The 18841-nt window shown below is 39.2% G+C and overlaps 1 protein-coding gene across 6 annotated transcripts; it reads right to left on the reverse strand.

Annotated features, from left to right (window-relative positions):
* Nucleotides 1-8: 8 nt before the first annotated feature.
* rorc (RAR-related orphan receptor C) lies at nucleotides 9-18376 on the reverse strand. Of its 6 annotated transcripts, none has more exons than XR_005894428.1 (14): nucleotides 18042-18376; nucleotides 17807-17910; nucleotides 12667-12696; nucleotides 4539-4624; nucleotides 3812-3953; nucleotides 3355-3711; nucleotides 3161-3262; nucleotides 2955-3076; nucleotides 2353-2485; nucleotides 2117-2224; nucleotides 1897-2007; nucleotides 1434-1543; nucleotides 1053-1268; nucleotides 9-1004 (listed from the first exon to the last, which is right to left on the reverse strand). XR_005894428.1 is itself a non-coding variant. In XM_041044950.1 (13 exons), exons 1-13 carry the CDS (start codon nucleotides 18341-18343, stop codon nucleotides 1104-1106), a joined length of 1872 nt encoding a protein of 623 aa, XP_040900884.1. In that variant the 5' UTR covers nucleotides 18344-18376; the 3' UTR covers nucleotides 9-1103. The 6 variants fall into 6 exon arrangements, 4 of the variants coding, with proteins under 4 accessions (XP_040900884.1, XP_040900886.1, XP_040900885.1 ...); XR_005894427.1 differs by having other exon boundaries at nucleotides 9-1000; nucleotides 1049-1268; XM_041044950.1 differs by having other exon boundaries at nucleotides 9-1268.
* Between the last annotated feature and the right edge of the window lie 465 nt (nucleotides 18377-18841).

The raw sequence follows: 18841 nt of genomic DNA on the forward strand, positions 1-18841 counted from the left end.
CTCTTATCATTGCTTCTTTACTTGTGGGTTTATTCAAAGATATGTAGAGCAAACAAAACATATACAAGTTAATCTGAAAAAAGGAAAAGTTTTCACACAGGAAGAGACATCTACTGTATCTCCATATTTTTAATTGAGTATTTTCTTTCTATATTTAATGCAACATCTTTTCAAAGCTTGAAAGATATAAAAGTCTGTAAGGATTTGTTCAAACACAAAGGATAAAAACTTTAGAGGTACAGCGGCTTTGTAGGACTTATTAGTCAATCTGTGACAGCAGATTCAACCTGAGGAGAAACACTTATCTAGAGACATACAGATACAACGAGGCAAATTGTCACTTGTTTTCACAAATTCAGACATAACCCAACAGTTGTTTTCTGAATGAGGAAGTGAAAATGGGTGAATCTGACCTCTTTCAATTTTTCATGTTTTGTAGGGAATACTTGTTTTTCCACTGATTTAACTTCAAATATCTAAAATGATAGAAATGATGCGGACCTGATGCCAGTCAATCTGCGTGATTTGATGTGGCTGCAGCATCTCAAGGTTCCTTCATATAGTATCGGATTTCACAAAGATAAAACTTTCTCAGCTTCTCCCATGTGTACTGTTGAGTTTCTGCCACAAGCCTCCTGCATTTGTAATAAGCAAATCTACCTTTTTAAATCCCCCTGTCTGAAAGCACTGTGACACGCAGTATCTGTAACATGACAGAATCTCAATAGAACATCCTGAGAGAAAATGAATCCTGCAAACCATAGACAATGCAGCATCAAGGAACAACAAAATGCATGTTTCAATGAAATAATCAAAATAGTTTTAGGCTATCAAAATACTGAAATTTATGTTTGACATAATCTACCATAACAAAGCTCTGCTGAGCGTCATGTAATACTTAACACACTACAATTACTGTGCTTTTCTCATTTATTTTCATTATTAGAAAAATAGATTCTGTCAGAAAGTGATAAAACAATGTGTCTAGAGAGAGAGAGAGAGAGGGAGAAAGAGAAAGAGAGAGAGAGAGAGAGAGAGAGAGAGTGTGTGTGTGTGTGTGTGTGTGTGTGTGTCTTTGCATATTTGCATATTCTAGTGAAGCTTCAGTGAGTGGTCCCCGGCAGCAGCTCAGCCTCAGATGCAAACAGCTCCTTGTAGAGTGGAGGGAACAAAGAGTGAGCAGTGAGTGGGTAACGCTGACTGAACCAGCGCAGTTTCTCCATGTGAAGACTGCACAGCGAACGCAGCACTGCCATCCTCTGGTACAGCTGCAGAGAGGACACAGACACATGTGGATGTCCACTCTCTATTATGGAAAGGCAAGCATGAACACATTCATGCAAATGAACAGATGAATACTCTTGCCTTTTAACCAGCCTTTAGCCAGTGACATGCGTAAACAGAAAGTATCTGCTCTAGTCTGAGACATGTACCTTGTGCATTAGACTGTCTTGGTTGTCCCGATGTAGAATGTGTGTGAGTCCTAACTCCATGCTTCTTTGTACCCGCTGAACTCTGCCTCTATCCTCCAGACATGGACGGTCTGCACAGACAGACAGAAACAAAACTGTGTCAAAGATGCTAAACTCAGTGTGAGCAGGATGGTTCAATTTGCAATGTGTGAATATTACAATATCTATTAACAGCCACTAGGGGGCAGAGAGGATGATTGTGCGGGAGTGGATGAAACCATCGCAAAGTGACTGAAACATCAACAACTTATATCTGTTATGTTTTTTTTTCTCAGCCAGCACATTTAACAAACTGTCTGCCTCTGCACTTAAGTGACTTCCATTTTTTTAGAAAGCACTTAAATGCAGTGATTTCCAAAACCACTGGAATATTTTTCAGCACTAAATAAATAAAATGCATCAGGGATAGGTGAGTAGATATTACCTGCGTTGATCAGCACCAGAGCACTGAAGAGAGCAATCTGCTGCTCAGTTAGCTTTAGAGCACACATATCGTGAGCAAAGTCAAACACTGCTGTGATCAGATCTCCACACGCTGCAAGAAAAGACACCACAGAGCACTGATAAACCATCATGTTCATACATTTCAGATTTGCCTTTGTGATTCAGAAATGATCAGTGGGAGTGATAAGAGAAATTCTCACCCAAAGACTTGAAGACTTCAACTCCAGCAAATTTCCCATCAAAGAAGACAGTGTTGTTCTCTGTGTTGAAGAACCGACTCATCCTGACCAGAACAACCTCCATAGAGCCTGTGTGACGACGGGGAAAAGTGTTGAAAAGGTAATCGGTTAATGGAAGGCAGAGGAAGAAAAAAGGAATAAGAGACTCTTGCGATTAAAGCTGATGGTCTCTTCTTGTAGGTGACAGGAAACCTCACCTGTCTTGAGAAGCGCAATCTGGTCATTCTGGCTGAGCATACGGAAACCTGGAATGTGTTTTGCAAACTCCACCACATACTGCACGGCATCAGTCAGTCGAATGGCACAGTGCTGCCACATCTCATCCACTGACTGAGAGCAGGACAGAGAACAAAATAGAAGGGAGAAGGATAGTTGTAGCATGACTTTATCTCTCAGAGATCATTTTGCAACATAACCTTAAGAACAACCACAAAGGGCAAAAGTTTCCATTTATCCCACACAAATTCTCTCTTCTACCGCTATTTCTTCAGGTTTAACACATCAATTTTTCTATATTGTATCTGTAATTTTTCCTGTAATTAAATATTAAATATTACAAGCTTAAGTATTTAACTTTAAATTGAACATAAATGTTCCATGTGATCAAAGAGGAAGAAGAGGAGGGGGAAAATTGTGAAAAAATCTTCTCAGTTTTCTGTTTGATTCATCAAAGAGACAACTGAAAAATAGCATCTGAAATGGCATGTTTTGTTTTGAGACAGCCTGAATAAGGTCACACGAATGAAAACTGAATGAGAACCCCCCTCCAAAAAAGGAGGAAAAAATCAAGTTGGTATACTTTGCTCTGGTAGGCTTGAATCTCCTCTCTGCTGAACAGTTTCCATCTGAGAGCCTGCAGCTCCTCCACTCTGAACTGGCTGGTCTCTCTGTGGGAACGCACAATGCTGGCACATAGCTCATCTGAAAACACGCAGAGGCATCCATTAATATTACAAATTACTATACACTTAGATGCACATGTTAACCCACTGTGCATTTTCTCACCTATGTTTCGCAGAGAGTGAGGATAGATGCTGTAGGGGTCCTCCATAGAGTTGTAGGGATGAATTGCCATCAGATCATGAGATGGTTGTCTGGAGTCAAATCCTGACACAAAGAATAGAGAAAAATGAGGCATACAAAAAGGAGGATGAAGGGAACTGCACACAGTGAAGTGTGTTCACACATCAGAGCCTCACCTCTTATGTCAGGGTGTCCACTGTTGTCCCCCCTCCCCTGGGATCTTGATGTTGGAGAGACACCAGAACCTCGGTAAATCATCCCTGACACCTGTGTATCATTTGGGGAGCACACGAGGTAAGAGTGAATATCAGTGGTGTAGGACAGCAGGTCAGCCTCACTGGTGAAGGAGTAGGCTGAAGCCATGGGCTGAAGGAGCTGGGGGGAGCGGTCTTGTCGGGCTTTGGCAGGGTAGGACAGCACAGACTGGGCATCTCCCTGAAGCTGCTGCTGTTGCTGCTGCTGCTGTCGGTGCCTTTCCACTTCAGCGATCAGAGAATCCCGCTGGCGTTTGGACATCCGTCCAAACTTCACAGCTGAGGAAGACAAAAAATGAACACTCAAAAATAAGGAAATGATGCAAATCAAGAGCAGAGTTGGTCTGTCTGTGCATGAGTGTGTTTCTTTGTGCCTCACCATCTCTGCTCATGCCCTGTGCCAAGCACTTCTGCAGACGGCAGTGTTGGCAGCGGTTGCGACTGGCCCTGTCAATTTGACAGTTACTCTGCCTGGAGCAGGAGTAGGATACGGTGGGCAGCTGGCTGCGTCGGAAAAATCCCTGAGGGGTGGATAACACAAGGTTAACAGTCCAACAGAAACAAGATTTTTGAGGCAGCTATATTAACATTTGAGTTACAAAGGCCTGACAGTGGTATGCCTTTTTTCAGTTGTGACCAAGGTAAGTAGTGAGCAGGACATTTTACAGTCAGTGTCAATGCTCTCTGATGATCTGCAACTCTGCAATATGTTGTGATATATTGGTCTAAACAAAAAATAGTTCTGTATTTTTGGAAAGTTTATTTGTGCTTTTGCTTAGAATTAGATGAGAAGGTAGATACCATGTTGATATATGCTTGTTCAATATGAAGCTGGAGCCAGCAGATGGTTAGCTTAGCTCAGCATCAGAATCAGCATCATAGGAATATAAATCTACCCTGGTTCTGGCAGCCATAGGCACTAAAGAAGTAGTTGCGCCCTGCCAAGAAATAACACATAACCTTTCATAAAACCCCAACTTGTCGATTTTAAACTTGAGTTTTTATATAGATTTAGTAAACAAGATGTAAGAGAGAGACATGGGGCTGGTATCAACCTTATAAAGGCATATGTGTATGTACTATTTGTGCATCTAATGCTGTTTCACCTTGCAGCCCTCGCAAGTGATGACTCCATAATGCACTCCAGAGGACTTATCACCACAGATCTTGCATGGGATGACTTCAATCTGGGCTGAACAAACACAGAAGTAAAAGCAGTCATGTTAACACTTTCAAATGCAGCCATCTTTTGTTTTTCTCCTCACAGTTCACAGTCACTCAGATTACAGACAGACAGGGACAAAGCGACTGAGCCAAGAGTGGGAAGCAAATGGCTGTGCATGTAAGTGAACAAGTTAAGTTTGTTATTGTCTATCAATTCAAAGATACTGGATCACAATCCAAGGCAGCTGACAGTAATGAGTGAGTGTACTGAAAAAAAAACCTCCTAAAAATGTTACTGAAATTCGAGCAAAGATCACCTCGGATTTCTTTATTCATGTCAGCACCGTATGATTTTAAATAAAATTAAACAATACATTTGTCCATCATTAATATCAAAGGGTTGCTTATGTTTTCTAATTTGTAAATCAATCAAATAAAACATCAGTCTGAATCTCTGTAGATGGTAAAATATACCAAACAGCAATGACACTGCATATTTTTACCCACAGATTCCAACATGTGTCTTCTGCTGTACTTCCCCTGAAACATGTATCAATTGTTGTGTGACCAGAGTAAACCAAAGGTATTTTCCTCTTGAACACCTCCTGCCTTAATAACAATGAACAAAGCAACATCAAATATGATGAGGAGAGTCTTCTGAGGACGTGGAATATTTGCAAATGGAGAAAGGCGGAGAACATGAAGGTGTCAACCTCAGAGTCCTTTTAAGTGGTTGACTGGCTTCTCTTTCACTCTGACTGTCCCTCTTTCATGTTATGTCTTTCTTTGTGAATCCTTCTCTGTCTCGCTCATAAAGGACACAGCTGCCAGTAATGCAGTCTCTCCTTCATCATTGCCAGTAATGGCCATCCCCCTCTCGCCTCCCCCCATGCCCCTGATCTCTGTAAACTCTCACACCTCCCATCCTTTTGACGAGTGGCGATTTATGTCAGAATCAGAAGTTCATGATTCATGAAAGTACCACAAATGTGGAAACACTGTCTTGGTAGCAGGTGTGAAAAGTTTTTATGGGATGTCCTATAAAACATATCTCTGACAAAATAATGGAGGACTGTATATAAATAAATTTTTTATTCACATTATATGACATATTTATGTCAACACCGAATGATGACCCACATCCAGGAAGCAGAGCATGCAGTGCTGTCTTTCTTTTTTTTTTTACAACTCAAAATGATCTCACCTTTAATCTATTCCTGTCATCTTCTCTCTTCCTTCTACAAATGCGCTGAAGGTGTGATTTTTTTTTTTTCTGCAAAACAAGCTTGAGTCTGTGCTTATATACAGTAGTATTTGCGTTTCCGTGCATAACTGTGTCAGATTTATTTACGAGTGTGTGTTAGTGTGTCAGTGTGTGCCCTCTTTATCTAGTGCCACAGGGATCACCTGAAGGCTTGGTCTGAGGTCGATACAGACGTAGAGCATAAACACGTATGATGAAGCGGGAATAATCAAATAGCGGTGACTAATTAACCTCAAGATTGATCATGATAAGGATTGGAGAATTTCACAGATTTTAAAAGACAGCTTGAGAATTTGGACGCCCAATGGAGAAATTTCTCTGCAAGCTAAACATCATAAAATAAAGTTACTGAGCTGTGACTGTAAATGCGTTTCTGCAGGATAGGCAGAGAGAACATCAGTGGTCTCTGTTTTTTTTTTTTTTCGCTATTTCAGTTCTGATTGTCAACCTCAAACAACAGGAAATCCACTGTGACCCACAACCTTTCACTGTTCACACACGCACACAAACACACACAGCATATCACATATGCTGCTCCTCCAACAACTTTCCATGCAATCGTAGCTCTGACAATCCTCCACTGAACTTAAATGATACACTAAACACAAAACATGTTATCTAAAGCAAAACCAAATTAAAGCAAGACGTCTGCCAAACTAAAAACAGAACTGTCTACAATCTGACTTTGATGGTGAGAGAGTATCCAGACACCAGGAGCTGTAAAAGAAAATATAATGTAACACCAGCTAAACACTGAGGAATCTATATTCACATTTTTGTGTGTGTCTCTTTGTTATCTCCAGCCACAGGCCTAGACCAATCAAACCCAGCATCTCCTTGTGTGTCTTTGTATGCGTGTGTGAGAGTGAGAGATAGAGAGATAAAAAAAAAGCACTGAAAAAGAACTAAACCAGCTGTATTTCTTCCATTAGCGTCTTTTTTAGTAACCTGAGACAGGTTATTGTATCTTACACAAGATTTGGCTGAAAACCAGCAGTGCTTGTTTTACATTACAACTACATGTATACTGAACTAAAAGTTGCACCTTTTTTTTACTGGCAAAATATGGCTAAATGTTGAAGCGTGTATTGGTCTAACCTCATATGGCAGATCTGCTCCACAGCTTAACTTGGCCCAGTTAATGAGGTTTATGTGGGTAAAATATATTTTTGAGGCACATATTAGCAGATTATGTGCATGATGCTCAGTACAATGAGTAAAAGACTCATTTTGCTGCCCAAGCAACTCTGTTTACTTTAGTTGAATTGTGTCATGATTTGCAATATCTCTGAACAAACCATAAACATTTTCCACTGCATTCCAAGAACACCATAAGGTATGAAACCAACCATAAACACACCACACAAACCTGTGATAACTTTTCTATACTGCAGGGAGATTGATTCAGAAAAACAAACAATTCAATAAAATTTTTCATTCTAAAATTAGCTTATTATGTGAGGCATGATGTTGAAAAGGGGGAGAAGTTTGAGTACAGTATGTGCAATGATGGAAATATTCTGGTTTGTCGGTCAAAATAAAAGAGTGCCACCTCCCACACTTCCGCATACAAAGTATACCAAGCTACTGCTACACAGAGATGGTCTGATTTATGTCTTTCAATTAGTTTTAGAGTTATCAATGACTTGCACACTCACACTTACAAAGCACATTTGTCAGTGTCATTGTGCAAACGCCGTTTGTGTGTCATGAAACATTAACAGTTTGATCGTGAGTCGAAGGACTTTCGTCGGAACTTGGGACGGTTCTCGAGTTTTGTGATTCTCAGTCTCGATAACCCCCAAGCTTCCAGATACGATAAATCAAACTGAACAAGTCTTAAATATGCAAAAAAGAAACACTGAAACATTTGGGGGAGCAAAGCCAAATACCAAATACTGCAAAATACCAAACACTAAGTATAATATAAGAAAAAAAGAACATTTCAACCTAGAAAGGGTTTATTTCAATACTTTCACCATTTTCTTGTGAAACTGACTGAGAGAGTGCATGTGTGTCTATGTGGGGCATCTGGGGGGGTGGACATTACTGACTGCCACTCTCAACTCATCAGTCTCTGCCTTGTCAGCAGCCTGTTCTTTGCACTGTAAACGGACAAAAAACCTCAACTTTCCTCTGACGGAAGCTTATCTTTGGTACATACGCAAGCAAGAGTGCAAACAAAGTTTGTACATACACATGCACACAGACACACAAACAGACTAACAAATGTTTGTGAATGTATCTCTCACAAACAGCCTGTTAATCAATCACAAGTTCGTATAATATGTCATTGGACTCAGAATAGAAGAAATAAGCAGTTTATAATAATTATGTTAATCTACAACACCACTAGCTTTAGAGAAAGGCTGTCGGAACAACATGATTTTAAAAAATGTGAATTTTTTTCTCATTATAATTAACAATAAAGAAAAGTTATTTTACTGCTGCAAGCTGCTGTTATTCAAATAAATTACATTTTAAAGATTTGAGTTTAGTATGTTGCTGAGGCAAAATGTTCAAAATATTTTAATTTTGTTTTTATGCTTCATTTGGCCGACAACCACACTATAATTTCTAGTGTACCAAAATTCATGGCGCGGAGTTATCTTGCGACAGCTTTGTAGTTAACAAAATAAAATAGCACATGTAATAATAATAATAATGATAATGATATATAAAATGCATGCTTTTTTCATGTATTTCCGTTTGAAAATACAAAAGGTAAATATTGTACTATCGTAACGAAACCCAGCTTTAAATTCATTGGTCTTGTCAAACAAAGTAAAAAATAATCTACAATAGCTATAAAAATTACTCTGACTTCAAGAAATAATATTTAAATTTGCTTGTCAGAAATAATTTTCTTTACAAGAAGCTTAATTTAGAACTGCAATCTGTACAAGGAACTGTAACCTATATTTAAAGATCGTTAAATACAAAACCTCAAAAAGAAACAAACAGAGCAAATAGAATTTAAAAAAGGCAAAAAATAAGTTGTTGCCTATGATAACAAATTGGGGTATTTTAATAAGACATAGCTCACATAATTTTTCTGTATTGAATATTTTGTGAGTAAACATTTCTGGTGAGACATATTTCAAGGCTGACTCCAGGTCTGTAAGTGTGAAGTATTTATGTTTTTGAACCAGACTGTGATGATTTTTACATAAATGTGAGAACTCCTTCACTACCAAGTTTCATTCAGTATGTGACAACAACAAAGTGAGAAAAAATTACTAATTACCTGCAGTACCCGCATCTGAGAAAAAGACAAATTCTCAAAGCAGATCTGAACACCAATTAGCATCAGATTCATCATATTTGACTTTGAAGTGCAGTCAGAAATCGGGGGTGTTTGAAAGAGGTAGTGTTTTGACAGTAGCAAAGGATATGAATCAGCTCAACTGTTATATTTCATTTACCATATTTTTTGGGGGGGAATGTGTCACCTGCGATTTTGATGTTCGCTTTGATCTGAAGCCAACTGCTTCTGCTGCTTTGGAAGTGCTGTGCAGGTTTCTGTACCCAGAGGAACAAGGAAATCCTTTCTGATAAAGAAACTCTATAAGAATCTACACAGGAATCCCCCGAACACAACAACAGGGCCTTATGAAATGTATGTGCGTGTTTGCGTGTGTGTATGTGCATAAACTGTGACCGTGTTGAGCCCACTGTGAGTGTGCAGAACTAAAAAATTAAACAATTACTTGTTTTCCAGCTGAAGCAAACACACAAGAATATTAAGTTATATTTCCGGCGATAGGAGCCTCCCTCTCTCTCTGTCATGCCCACAGTATCCACACACAGCTGCAGGGCTGAGATATGCTACATCTAGGCGCCATCTAACAAGCAGCTGCGGATCTGTGTGCGCGTGTGCATATATTCGTTTGTGTGTTTGCATGTTGCAGGAGAGAGAGTGTAAGCGGCATGCATAGAGAACATTCATTATTTCCCATTATTTGTCTCTTTTCCTCTTGCCCCCCTCTGTGTGTTTTTATTCTATTAATTTTGAATATTTGTGTGTAAATTAAATTTATTACCATTTTTACTATCATATTTTCATGATATAATTACCATTTCCTCTGCATCCTGTGTGCTGTTTGTGTGTGGAGTCAGTCCACTCAGACTGACGCACTACAGTTGTGAAGCATCCTGTTTTCCTGTGTATTTCGTTTTTACATTGGTTAGAATTCAGAGGAAGTATTTGCAAAAAGATTTGCAACATATCAGTTGTTATAACCTGTTCCCTTGGGTCTTAACTTGTTAATTACAATTACTTACTATGGCAATATGATGATTGCAAACAAGAGGCAATGTGTAGGCAATGTGTAGATCAACTTACTCAAAACTTATGAAATTTGTTCCAAAAAGTGTTTAGTGTAGGTTTTTATACAACTTATTGCACCATGATTCTCACCCTTTAAAAGCAGTTCAGTTTCTTACCTGAAGTGCACTGTATATGTGGGAGTGAGACAGAGGGTAGAAATATCTGAGACATGATTCAAATCTTTAATCCATCAAAGGGAGCTCAGAACTGAGTCACGTCACTAAAGCATAAAACTGAAACACATATATCGATGTGAATGTACCCAACAGTCAGCCAATCAAGAACTCTGAAGAGAGCTCAGTACGCTTCAAAACAAATAGGACCATCACAAATCATACTGTCAGAAATACATAGACTGTGTGTGTGTGTGTGTGTGTTGTATGGGATTGTATGGAAGAGCTACATACAAATCCCTTTGGCTGATTAAAGCTTAAAAATTAAATATAGCATTTAAAAATTATAAAGAAATTATAAAATATTGTTTGACATAAGTGAAACACTGTGAATTCAGAACCACACAACCTTTGCTGTTCACACCAATGTTACATCAAGAAGTGGGAACCTGAATAAAAAGCTTAATCACACAACATGATGAAAGTTGAAAAAAGTTGACGTGTTTGAAGTCATAGGTGTCTAAGTTTGCATGAATTCAGCTATTTTAGGGCTTTGATCAAAACTAAAAAACACACAGCTATTTAGAACCTCAACGTGTGATTGTTACACACCTCAATAAGCTTATCATGCACCATCAAAACCATCAAGTCGAGGTCATGGTATCACTTTTAATAAAGTATAAAATCAGTGTATTGGATTGATAAAATTGACAAAATATCCTTGATTGTACTGCCCACACATAAGCACACACAGACACACCAAAGAACTTCATCCCTACCTCGCATCATCATCACTCCTCCACTTGTCTCAGACGTTTGTCCCACTTTCACAAACTCACTTTTCCTCTCGCTTTGTCTAACAATATTCTTTCTTCTTTTTTTTTTTGCACCACCTAATCTTTCACACTTTGGTCGTCCTTTAGCAAGCCTGGCCAGGTGCTCACTGCAGCTTCAGCACACATATTCAGACTTTTGAGTGTCAGTCACCGCCTCACCTTCCTTGTTAGCATGTGTGTGCATGTGCGTGTGTGTGTGTGTGTGTGTGTGTGAGAGAGAGAGAGAGAGAGAGAGAGAGAGAGAGAGAGAGAGAGAGAGAGAGAGAGAGAGAGAGAGAGAGAGAGAGAGAGAGAGAGAGAGAGAGAGAGGAGACAGTGAAAAAGAAAAGGGGGACTGTCCCCTAGCTTGGCTTTTTTCTCAAGGTACTTTTTCCTTAGACCTTTGTTGTTATCCTTCACCCCCTCACTCTATACCACACGTCAAAAAATTAGCTTTATATCGTCTGACACCTTTAAGACTGAGAATTTGAATCAAAGCACTTTCAAGAGGAATAATTGGGGAAGCAGAAAAAAAGTGTTATGTAAGTTACAGAAACATTTCAGCACAGTGAGACCTTATTTATTCTCAAAGTCACAATTGGTGTTTCTTTACAATGATACTAAAACAGTTTCAATTTACTACAGTTTAGTTTGCAGAGTTCCTGCAGTGATGGAAGAAGTAGCCAGATCTTTTACTTGAGTGACAGTAACAGTACCACACTATTAAAATAGTAACTATATCCATCAGATAAATGTTGTACAATGTTTGCCTCTGAATTATCGTGGAGAAGAAGAAGAAAGCAGAAGAAAATGGAAAAAATAAAGCGCAAGTGACTCAAGATTGTACTGAAGTACAGAACTTCAGTAAATTTACTTAGTTACAATCGATCACAGCATTCCCCACTACCATCTCGTCTCTCCCTAACTGATGCGCCGAACAACACAAGACCACCATGGCTTTCTATCTTACCCCCTCCTTCTTTTCTGCTCGAGCAAAATCCCAAATCAATAAAGTGATTATTATTTATGCCCAGTTGGTTTATCATCACACCACCTAACATGAAGGTTGATGTGTTACACACAGCATCTCCACACTTGATAACACACCCAGGTGTGATAAAGTTGTGGCAGAAAGTGTTAAACCAAAGAAGTTAAAAAAAGATGAGATGTTATCGCTGTCATCTGCATTCAGATGCCAGAGTGCCAAAGCCATAGTGTGTGTGTGTGTGTGTGTGTGTGTGTGTGTGTGTGTGTGTGTGTGTGTGTGTGTGTGTGTGTGTGTGTGTGTGTGTGTGTGTGTGTGTGTGTGTGTGTGTGTGTGTGAGGGGGGCAGCACAGGTGCAGCACATAGCTAATGGCCCAACTCCAGCTATACCACAGTGTGTGTGTGTATTCCTGTACAGGTGCAATGTTGTATGTACACTAACTATGAAGTTAACCACAATGCATGCACAAATATCTAGCACAAACACAAGCAACATCATCACCACACACAGACACACACACATGCTAACATGCAGAGACACAGTATTTTCATAAAGAACTTACTCAGATGAGTTTTCTTGGACACAGCTCCTCCTGAGGCAGAGAAAAAGACACGGTTAATGTATCAAACATAAACAACACTTCCTGTAAGTCTAAGTTTTACTAGAAGCTGTAATACACATGAGCATCCTGGTGAATAGTTTAGGAACAGTGTAGAAGCAGTGTAGTTCTCGCATAAACTAAGACTAAACTATGTTAAAAAGACTGAAGCCAGGACTAAACAACATTTCCCACAAGTGTTTTTTTTTTTAACTGAGAATTTAAAACCCGCTGTGGCTGAAAAATAACTACATTTACTCAAGTGCTGCACTTCAGTACAGTTCTTTGGTGATTTTACATAAGTTGAGTTTTTCCTTTTCCTGCCGCTTTATACTTACACTACATCTATGAGGGAAATAATGTACATTTTGCTCCGCTACATTTATCTGACAGCTGGAGTTATAGTATAAAACCTGACAAAATTAGCTTCACCTTGACCAACTACAACATGAAGGTCTGCTTACATGGTTAATGCATCTGTAATAATGAATCAATAATATAGCACAACGGTGACCAGGGGCATTCTGTATTATGAGTTAGTTATTTTTGATACTTTAGGTACAGTTTGTTGCCAGTTGTTCTGTTTCCTAAGTAAAAATTTTAAATTTTTACTTGTAATGGAGTATTTCCATGGTTTCGTATTGCTACTTTTACCAAAGTAAATGTCCTGAACGCTTTTTCCACCACTGAAATCTGCACTTCAGCAGGGTTAGCTCTGCAGTGAAACATATCCTATCAAATATGTAACTGAGCATGTCAAATACACAGGTTCCGCTTTTAACCAAGGGATTAACTGAAACTGGCATAAAAAGTGATGGAAAACTAAACCAGGCTTTTAAGCCAAACTGTGGCTAATATAGATTTGACTGTGATAAAGGCCTCATTGTCAACTCATCATGGCAGTTTGGTACAAGGTTTGCAGAATGCAGTGCTTTTTTGGGTTTTTTTTTTCCTTTGTACAAAGTGCTGAAGACAGATAAGAAGCCTTGGTGATAGCAGAGAGGTTAAATTAGAGAATTCCTATTTACAGTGGTGTGTGTCTATGTTATGTTTGCGCAGCTCTTTGGCACATGTACACACACAGGAGATAAAGGCAGAGGAAGGTGGGTGTCTGTGAAGCAATAGGTCCTCTTTTTTGTCTGCCTGTTTGACCGCAATTGTGAGAAAGTCTGAACGTGAGTAAATGCATGGAGGGTCGGTTCTGAACCAAGGAGGTTATTTCTGGAGTTGTATGTATGTATGTGTGTGTGTGAGTGTGTGAAACAGAGAGGTCTGAAGGCAGGGGAGATAAGTATCAGTGAGAGACGTAGAGCTAGCCGGTCTTTGTCTGGCGCCATATCAGGCCCTCTGTGGTTTCCACTGTTTTCCTCCCCTCATCAAATCAGTTTTGCTTCATAAGCAGAACGCAAGGAATGAAAGCAGAGCAGTGCACACACACACGGAAAATGTAAAGAAATTTCAACACAAACTGAGCAAACATTACAAGGTGATTGCTAAATAAAAGGTAAACAATTTATGAAAAATAAAATTAAATCCTGTTTCAGTTACCACTTAAAAAGAACCCTTTCAGAACTAAATAAAAACATTATTTACAAATTGAGAGCACTTTTTAATTTATTTAACATAGTTAATATGCTAAACACTTACATAAGACTTACAAAGTTGCTTCCTTTAATAATGGTTTCAGCAGTGTGAAGATTTTTCTTATTTCAGTCAGTTATGTAAATACACAAAAGCTTTGTCCCTGAAATATATAAAGATAATTGTTACAGTATTTTCTTTTTTAATCTGATGACCAAATTAGTGTACCCACATTTATAAGATTAAAGCTGTTGGGTCACACACTTTTATCAAATGATATGAGTCAGGTTAAAGTCACCTGCAGCACACGTCAATTCACCCTCATTCCTGAAATGTCTTTTTAATGATTGTAAAATATTAAAAGTGATCTCTACAGATTAAACAGTTGCGGTCAGTGGCAAATGGTGGAAAATGGTTATCATGAGAATCGCCAACATCTGTTTCTCTAAAACGTAAATGTGACACAGCATGTACACATTTAGCAAGACACACCTGTTAGCCAGGCCATAACCACACACACACACACACACACACAGTACATGACATTGGTGCCTACAGAAGCACAAACATCACCACCACTCATCAGTCAAAATCTCACTAACGTCTCTACACTCTGACATCTAAGCTGACTGCTGAAGTGACAGTTGCTGCGTTACATAACAACACTGAAGACCACTGAACCCAGAGAGTAGGCCGACAACTCTGCCTGAATATAAAACATGATGCATCCCGCACAGAACGCATACAGAGTAATGTAAATGTCTTACACCCTTCGTACCCAAGTATGCTGCTCGATTTCCTAAGTTCATGCTGGTTGGGATGACTTGTTAAGTAAGTAAACAAAAAAATTATAGGAGAAAGTTATTTTTAAAAAACTAAAAATTACAATATGCAGTAACAATTAAGTGTGACAATGAAGATATACTGAATACACAAACAAAATTTCATAGGGATAAATTCAGTTAAAAGCAAGCCTGATAAGGCAGGTTTGGATGTTGGTCAGGGTTAGTGTGGATTACTGAGTACAAGTGCACTTATCCCTAAATCTTCAGTGTTAATAGAAGCTATCTGAGGATCTTGGGTACATAAATCATCCATAAAACAAATTTCAGCATAAATATGGGTTGATCCTACATTGGCAGTGAAGCTAAAAAATGAAGAAAATGCTCTCTCTTTTCACTTAAAATAAGAATTTAAAAAAAGGAAATCTGAATTATTAATGCGTGATAAAATAAAAGGAGCATTCACAGTTTCAAGGGGATTTTTAAAAAAAAAAACAAATGTTGTAGAATCTCATTTTGTAGAAAACAGTACATTACTGTCTAAATTACTATGTTTAAAAACACAGTTGTAGAAAGGCCAAAACAGTTGTCACTTTTACAACTGAAAGCATTTTTGGTCCCGTAAAAATCTATGCAAACATGTACAGTAAGTGGTGAAGAGAATCTGGCCCACAATAGATCCCTGAGGGACACCACAGACAGTTTGCATCCAATAACAAACAAGAGCAGAGATTTGCCCTGCTGGTAGGAGGAAAAGCAGTGTATCTGATGTATTATTATCATTATTATTATTAGTGTGGAGCAGTACCAGAGGCGCAAAGCAAAGTGTTTGAGAAAAATGAGAAGACACCCACAACAGCCACTAAAACCAAGACACTCATCACCTTAAGAAGAGCCATCTCAGCAGTACGAAAAAACTGTACAACCACACTGAAACTCCACTATAACCAGATTAAAACACCTTTACAGCAGTTCCAGTACTTGATAAGTTAGTTGCTGTTTTATTTTTTTCCCTTACAGAAACCTTTAACGCCTCAACATCCAGTTTTCACACCTTGCTTTATCTTACGTAGATTTAAGAAGATTTAGGTTTGTTAAAATGGTCTTATTCCCCTTTGTCAAACGGTCTTGTTCATCATTTTAAGCAGATTTCCCCAAAATTCAGCCTGACATATTATGTGTATTCTGAAACTTTTGCAATCTTCACAAGAATCTTTTAATAGCATTCTGTTGGTTTGAACAACATTTGGCTGCACCACATGAGTTTCACTAACCGAAGGTGGGACAGTGAGGTTTAAGTTAACAGAAATTGGGGTGGGGGCTCAATTGCCTGCAGTGCAATTGAGTATGTACTTGCACTGAAAGCAAGTTAAAAAGCCTGAAAAATATGATGAAAAAATAGAAAAATGTGATTTCTCACACAAAGCTCAACAACATGTACTGTATACTGTAATACTAAAACTTTTTGTTTACTTATACTCTTACTCTGTCTTTCTCTCTTGATTATATTCCACTTAGAATTCTCAAATTGCTGCCAATTGATAATATAAAAATACAAAAATTTCCTGTGCAACTATAACTCGGTATATCTATAATAAAGACTTAGCAATGTCTGTTTTCACCCTTGTTCTCCCTGTTAATCTCTCTCTTTGTAGTAATTATATAGTGCTAATAAATCACTCTATTAAGGACAAAAGATAGAACTTTAAATAAAAAAAAAAATAGAGGTGGAATGTAAGTACATTATCCAAGTACTTTTACCTGCCTTACTTCCTATAGTCAACCATGCTGTGGACAGTTCTCACCATTTGTGTCTTTGGGAAACCAATAAAAACAGTTGAAGGTGAGATAGGTTGTCTAAGGTTTACAGGAAATTGTTTCTGGAAAGACACATCATTCTTGAGAAAACTTTCAATGAGAAGTAGCAGAAGTCTCAGTTGCAGATATCTCAAAACGTGAGCAAATAAAACCGAAACTATGCGCCTGGCTCCAAATCGCTGCCGTTCATTTAAGTAAACTTTAAACTGCAGGACTTTGACTTTGAATGGAGCATTTTTTCAGCTGTGATCCTTGTATGTATACTTCACATCACTCTGCACTTCATGTCCATTAAACTGAGCAGTGAGCGACAACATGGTTCAAATAGCCATCCTTGTTGCACCAGTAAACTCTAGCAAACTGTGTTGCCCTGATATGTGAGTCGTCGCATTGTGTGCAGTGGGTTTCTGTGGCAGAAGGACAAGGTGTCTTATCTCCAATGACTGCCAATGGTTTGATTTTAGCCAGGGAGAGGCTTTGAATAGAAAAGCATCGACCAAAAACAGAAACAAAAATAAGACCTAATCCCCAAGGATTACTTCGGCTTTCTGCCATTCTTACCCACTCACAGCACCTTAACCACACCCCAGTCAAAGGGATGAGGAGGGTTAATGGGGTAAAGATGGATGAGAGAGGAGGGAAAGAAGATAATAGTGAGTACGTGAGTGGGAATACAGAAACTGAGTCAGCTGGTGCCAGAAAGGGGGATAAAATGAGATAAAGAGTGGGCACAGAATGGCATGCTGTGAGATGAGAGCAAAATTTACTATGTGTAAAGTAACAAAATAACACTAGAAAAATAACAACAGAAAATTAAACTAAACGAGCTCCTTGTTCAGTCATTACAGATCAAATAGTCCACACATGCCACAGCAGACTGACTGTAATCTGCAGCAGAAAACCTCAGTGATGGATCCTCTTACCTCTTTTGATGGGGGTGTCAGCGGGGGGCACGTCGGGCTCTTCATATTCCATAACTCTCTTGTCAAAACACCGGGTGGCCCTACACACTCGTACACTCGCCTCTCTCACGCACACACACACACACACACACACACAAACGCAAACCGCAAAAGCCTGCTAAGTCAGTTGGTTTTGAACTCCACTTGCTGCCATTTGACTCAGTGGGTAATGTGTCAGAACTCGGGCTCATACTACCTGTTGGTCGCTCTAGCGCCCGGGCCGGCGCAGGCATTTGAAAACATGCACTGCCATCTCGCCTCCTTCCCGTCCTTTACAGCGGGTCCCAAAACTCGGCCGTCATCCTCTTTACCCTCTCTGTCAGCCTCCTTTGTTCGGCAGTACACCTCCTCTTGTGCGGCGGTTGTTTTGAAATAATTTAATTCCCCCCGAGGCAGCAGCAGCAGAGAGGAGCGAGTGCAGCTGGACCGGCCCGGCCGTACACAAGCCGTGCGCCGCGGTCGTACACCCCCCGCGCTCTCTCCGTGCGCCCTGACCATCCCGTGCTGGAGAGTGTTATGTCACCGGCTGTTACGTAATAGCAGCGGATCGGGTTTTGCTTTGTAGTGCTCAGTTGAGAAATATAATCCCATGTCGCTGCCACAAATTTCCGCCACACTAATCGAGAAAATACAATACACAGAGGACACATTAGATTCCATTTGAGGTTTGGCCTCCTCATGGTTGTATGGGAGGTAACATACTTAGATTGATGTACTTTTAGTAGCTTTTCAGAACCACCTGCAGGACTCAATACATGCAGTATATGCAGTGGAACTTATTTTAATAACAGTAATAGTATTTTAATTGAGATAGATCAAAAACAACTGCAGAGACAAAGGAAACGATGAATAATCGATATGTCTTCTCCGTTTACATCTTTGCGGTAAATCCTTGTCCAAGACATGGCGCTTACACTGAGTTCAGACACACAAGATGAAGATGTGTGCAGCTATAGTATGGCCAATGCTGGAGGGAAGATTCAGATCCAAAGTATC

This window comes from Toxotes jaculatrix, chromosome 8 (assembly GCF_017976425.1).
Source record: "Toxotes jaculatrix isolate fToxJac2 chromosome 8, fToxJac2.pri, whole genome shotgun sequence".
NCBI classification, from domain to species: Eukaryota; Metazoa; Chordata; class Actinopteri; family Toxotidae; genus Toxotes; species Toxotes jaculatrix.